The 6,009-nt window shown below is 33.4% G+C and overlaps 1 protein-coding gene across 1 annotated transcript; it reads right to left on the reverse strand.

Annotated features, from left to right (window-relative positions):
* Positions 1 to 707: 707 nt before the first annotated feature.
* Positions 708 to 3,685, reverse strand: LOC145823741 (uncharacterized). The gene is made up of 4 exons (XM_082923265.1): positions 3,355 to 3,685; positions 2,620 to 2,898; positions 2,027 to 2,159; positions 708 to 1,350 (listed from the first exon to the last, which is right to left on the reverse strand). Exons 1-4 carry the CDS (start codon positions 3,683 to 3,685, stop codon positions 708 to 710), a joined length of 1,386 nt encoding a protein of 461 aa, XP_082779391.1.
* Positions 3,686 to 6,009: the final 2,324 nt, after the last annotated feature.

Genomic DNA, 6,009 nt, shown 5'->3' on the forward strand with positions numbered 1-6,009 from the left:
ACGAATGTCTATATGACATCATTACGGATCACATACACATGTGTGAATATTCACATTTGTTCTTGTTTCTAACAGTTGTGAATGTTATTCTTCTCTGCCAAATGTCAACATTCACTTATGATATTCATATGCATTAATGTTTGCAGATGTGAATGTGCACAGTTACTATAATAATGTGAATATTCATATTCACTTATGATATTCATAATGCCGTATTGTGATGAGTATAATTGATGCGATTTTTGGAACCCGATTTTTCTGTAATACACATACATTGTGCATGAATGTACACATTGTTTGCATGACATCATTACGGATAACATACACAGGTGTAAATATTCACATTTCTTTTCATTCATAACAGTTGTGAATGTTCACACCATGTCAATTTCTATGCATGTGAAAGTTCACATCACAACTTATATTCATGTCAACATTGACAACAATAAGGTAAAAAAATTCAACCCATGTGCAAGTTTTCACATAATATGATTCTTTTACGTAAGTGTGAATGTCCACATCATGAATTCATCATCACAACTTTAACAAAATATTAGTTTCGTACCCAAAAAGAAAAAGGGAAAACACAAATGAATTACTAAGTTTGCCAAACCATTATTTTGCTTGCCAACACAACACAATCTTATTTCAAAAATGAATATCAGATTCCAATGTAAAACACAATGTTCAAATGAAAAATGTACATCCTATATCGGCTCCTTGCATGATTTCCGATTATGGCTCCCCAACTTCTCACATCTCCCACACCTTATTTGCTTCAGTTTCTCACCCTTTGATGGGATCCTATTCTTTTTTGGCCTTCCGGGTAGTCTTTTCACAGTTGGCAGGTATATAGTGAAGTCTGTCGGATCAAAAGTCGGCTTCTCCACCGATGGTATAAGGAATATGGCATCCGAATAGGCTGCATGATATGTCTCTACATGAAAGTAATGTTCCACACAATCATTGAGATTGTAGCGGCTCTTCTGAATGGCAATAACAGCATGGTCACACGGGAATCCATTGATTTGCCATTTGAAGCAAGAACATGTACGCCTAGCAGCATCAACTGTAACAGATGGTATTGAATGAACTTCAAACACATCCTCATTGTCTTTGCTAACTTGCCAAGACCTGCTGTCGTTGAACGAATCCATAAGCCTTGTTTCAAATGTAGGACAAATAAGCTCATTCCATTTGTTTGCTTGGTCACGCCGTGCAGACATTTGCCGCATCAACTGAGTACGAATTGTGTCTACCATTTGAGTTATAAGAAGATTACGTGCTTCTTTAATCCAGTTATTAAATGACTTCGCCGCATTGGATGTCATCTCCCCATAACGCATGCCCCTGCACAACATCACAAACATTTTACAATACGGAATTTAACAGGTCTGAACATTAACGTTGACAGATGTGAACATTAACATCATTCGCAGTGAACATTAACATCAACTTAAATGATAGACAGATGTGAACATTAACATCAACTTAAATGATAGACAGATTTGACTGTTAACAACAACAATATATGACAGATGTGAACATTCAAATCTGTAATACATTGCATGACTGTTTGACAAATTAACAGATGTGAAAATTCACATCTTTGACATCAGTAATCATTAGCAGATCTGAACATTCACATCATTTATATTGAACATGAAACACAATTGGAAGATTGTTACCATTCTAAACTGAAAATTCACATCGCTACCATTCTAAACTTGACAAATGGAACACTTTAGGAAACTATTATTACCTAAAGTATGAATTTGCCCAGTGCACAGGTGCCAAGTCCTTGAAAAAATTATGTGCTCGTTGTTTACCCTCCTCTTTTAATTTTGCAAGCTTTTCATGGAACCCTACCACAGTTGGCTCGTAAGCACAGTCACCCAAACTACTTACTAGGTGATCCCTGAATCCATTATCAATTCCTTTCATCCGATCTCTTAAATTGCTCTTCGGATGTTGTAAGCAATAACCGTGATGAGCCGATGGGAACACCTTTGGCATAGCTTCTAACAGACCAAGATTAAGATTCGAAATAAAAGTAATCTGGCGCTTACCATCAACAACCATTCCAAGTTCATGCAAGAACCACGACCAATTGGCCGTGGTCTCTGAATCAACAATCGTAAATACAACAGGAAATAGACCTACAACACAACACCAATATACAACTGTTCACAATATTCGAAAGTGAATAGAAAACAATGTAAACGAAACAGGTCATGTGAATGTTCATATCTACATTGCCCTATTACTATTGTTATTTTTGGATTCCAGTTCATAAACATCAATGACTTGAACATTCACATTAACGACCATTAATAATTCATTGTTGATTGTTGAGTCATTGATAATGTGAACATTCATAGTACTGTTCATTAATGGATCAACTGACAGTAGTATACACTGACGTGAACATTCACATCAATGTATACTTACGTGAATGTTCACATTACTGCCATTAGCAGACACAGATGTGAACATTTACATCAGTGCATACTAATGTCAATGTTCACATTACTTATAATTTGTCAATCACTCATTTGTCCAGACTCTGCTGCTCAATGTGAATATTGACATGAATAAACAGCTAAAAAAAATACTAACCATTGTTTCCGTCTTTCACCGTTGCCGTGAGTAGCTGACCTTTGTACTTTCCTTTGAGGAATGTTCCATCCAAGAATAGTAAAGGCCGACAAGAATTGAACCCAGAAATACACGCAGCGAATGACACAAAGAAACGACAAAACTGTTGACTACTCGCATCATAGTCAATATTGACATAACTTCCCGGATTGTACCGTATCACAGCATCCGAATACCACCGCAGCTGGTCAAACGATAATGAGTGATCTCCATGAATACCAGCCTTTGATTTCTCCACACCTAACCATACGACATGGTAACTCACATCTAGCCCATAATCCCTCTTCAAAATAGTCACCACATCACACGGCCGAGTCAACGGCTTGTCCCTCACAATTTCAGATATGGTACTCGACACCAAATCCGAACTAACTCGCGAATTCTTCGATGTTCGGACATCCGTACCACAACTATGCACATCACTAAACCTCTTGATGTAGAAAAAATCATTTGCTCGTTGTGCTCTACAATGTATAGCCCACAAGCAGCCTCTCTCCTCCTGCAGCGCACACACAGCAGTAACTCTTGTTGTCTCGTTCTTGACGTCCGTAAACTGAAACCCACATTGGATGGCATACTTACATAAAACCTCACGAAATTCTTGTGCACCTCCAATAAACCGTTGTCCCACATGCGTAATACCATTTGCCCACGGGGCTGACAACAACACCTTTTCCTTATGGTGGCAAAATCTACGTAGTGCATAAATTTCTTCCTCAACCCCCACACGCAGTGATCCCGAGCTACTTGACTGCCCAATATCACTTTTCAACTCAACCATAACTTCTACATGTTGTACCCCCATTGATTTAGCAAGAAGTAACATGTTCTGAAATTCTTCCTCACTGTCCAAATCACACCTATTAATCCTAGGTAGTTTACAGAACAATGAAATAGAACCAGCAGACAACTCATCCCACTTTTCACACAAACACTCCACCAAACGAGAATAACACAATGCGCGGGCAACATTTATTACAATTGTACTGCAACCATATGTACACACCAACATCATAAAGGTATTCATCTCCTGTTAAAACACAAAACCACAACAACGAACAGTAATCAAAATCGATATGAACATTCACATTGCGGAGAAAATAGATGACTATGTGTACAGTTCAAGTGCTAATTCCATAATTCACATTAAGAGATGTGAACATTCACATTGATACATATACATATTCTTCGAATTATATCACCCACGCAGAGCCTCATAAAGCAAACATCAAAGTAAAATGACACCATCAACAATCTTCACACAATATTAACAAGATGTCAACATTTACATTGACACATATACTCTAAATTATATCACACACACAGAGCCTCATTAAGCAAACATCAATTTAAAATGAGAACATCCACATTCTTCACATATTCCACATTAACAAAATATAAACATTCACATTGATACATATACTCTCAATTATATCATCCAGACAGAGCCTCATTATGGATACATCAAAGTAAAATGAGAACTAAACATTCTTCACATAATCTGAATGAACTCCCCATCCACAGGACCACATAAAATGCATATAATTGAAAAAACAGAGCATCTGATCCATATCAATCCATAAACAGAGCATTTAATCCATCATATGAATGAACATGTATTCATAACCAAATTGATACTAACCTTAATCACGCAATCCTACAATCGTTCAGAAACTGGAAAAAAACTAATTTGAACTAGTTACAGTCCAGCAAATGTGACAACCGAGCACCTTCCTCTTCGTCGTCTTCACTTGAAAATCACAGAAGCAGACTACAACAGCAAGAATGAAACCCTAGCACATCCAAGCCTTAGAACAAGCATGCAAAATAGAAACATATCCCTTCAAAATGGAATGGTGATGAAAAGCGTAAAATAGAAACTGCCAAACTGAATCAGCGTGGAAACAGGCACGTAATATGTATTAACACTGTACATATATATATATATATATATATGGGGGCAAAATAGTCCAAGTAAACATAGTAAATTAGAAAAATGGACCTAATGGAATAAAAAGAAAAGTTTATGGGATTAATCAGGTTATAATATTCCTTTGTGGACCTAATGGGTTATAACAACTCTAAAATGGATTTATCAATAAAAATCCCTTAAAATAACTCTTTTGTTTATTATTAATACTAATAATAATAAATAAATAAATAACTCTTTTATTTATTATTAATACATCTTTAATAATAATTATTATTTATTATTATTTTTAAAATAAATGTGATTAATTTATATTGTTATCTACCTATCTATATGTCCAGTGTGATGCACATACTATTTTTTTCTTTAAAATAACATTTTATGTTATAATATATGTGTTATAAAAGAATAATTTTAATTTACAATTAGAGTGTGATTCCAATTATTTATTGTAATAATTTTAGTCTTATCGTTTTGAATACTTATTTATAATAATTTTAGTTAAATTATTTATTTATTTTTATAACTTTAATTTTATCATGCTATAAAAATGTAATTATTATATAATGGTTTTATATGTTATATATTAAATTATATGATAGTAATTCAACACTCATTTTGATATTAAAAATAATAGTTAAATTAAAAAGAGACTTGATAACATAAAACTAAAATTGATTCTAATTATTTAATTTTCTTTTGTATTCACTAGTGGTTGGACACGTGCGCTGTATGTGATACATAATTTTTCATCAACTATTAATATTATAATTATGCATATCTTTTAAATTGATATGTGATATGCATATAAAGTATGAAGACTTGTATTTTGCCATTTCTTCCCAAAATGCCCTACTTTTGTGTTGTAATTACAAACTTACCATCAAGGCTTGGGAATTGTGCCTATTATAATTTTCTTTGTTTTTTAGGTTTTTTAAACACACTTTGGCTCATTTTGAGAACTAGGTTATGACTTTTAACCCACTTCATTCTCTCACAAATAGACAAAAAAAAAAAAAAAAAAAAATCAAAAAATAGCTTTTAACTATCTTCTCAAAACACTCTTTTGTTTCATAAATTTATTAGATGAACCTATTGATAGTGGTATCTTGCAGCTCATGTGCACTATATGCGGACCTTATGCAATACAATGTACAAATATAATCATTATAATATTATTGATGGTATAAAATCAAATATTATTTAGAAAGCAAAATTTTAATTGAATTACTTTAGTGTCGTCAAAATGCTATTATTTAGATTGTTGTCTAAGAAATGACATCTTATATTTTTAGATCTTTTTGGATTTTTTTATCTAACTATTACAACAACAACAACAAAAAAAAAAAAAAAAATTTTATATCATCCTAATAAAAAATAAGGTAAATTACAAATACACTCCTAAAATTTATTTAAAATAC

The sequence above is a fragment of the Camellia sinensis genome, chromosome 4 (genome assembly GCF_055761805.1).
Source record: "Camellia sinensis isolate YWXY chromosome 4, ASM5576180v1, whole genome shotgun sequence".
Classification (NCBI taxonomy): Eukaryota; Viridiplantae; Streptophyta; class Magnoliopsida; order Ericales; family Theaceae; genus Camellia; species Camellia sinensis.

Bases quoted from the DNA above. Each gene is read 5' to 3' on its own strand.
- LOC145823741 (XM_082923265.1), bottom strand. From the start codon at position 3,685: ATGAATACCTTTATGATGTTGGTGTGTACATATGGTTGCAGTACAATT. The intron at 2,160-2,619 runs GTTAGTATTTTT...GTTGTGTTGTAG, and splicing joins GGTGAAAGACGGAAACAATG to GTCTATTTCCTGTTGTATTT. The intron at 1,351-2,026 runs GTTAGAAGCTAT...GATGTTGTGCAG, and splicing joins TCGAATCTTAATCTTGGTCT to GGGCATGCGTTATGGGGAGA.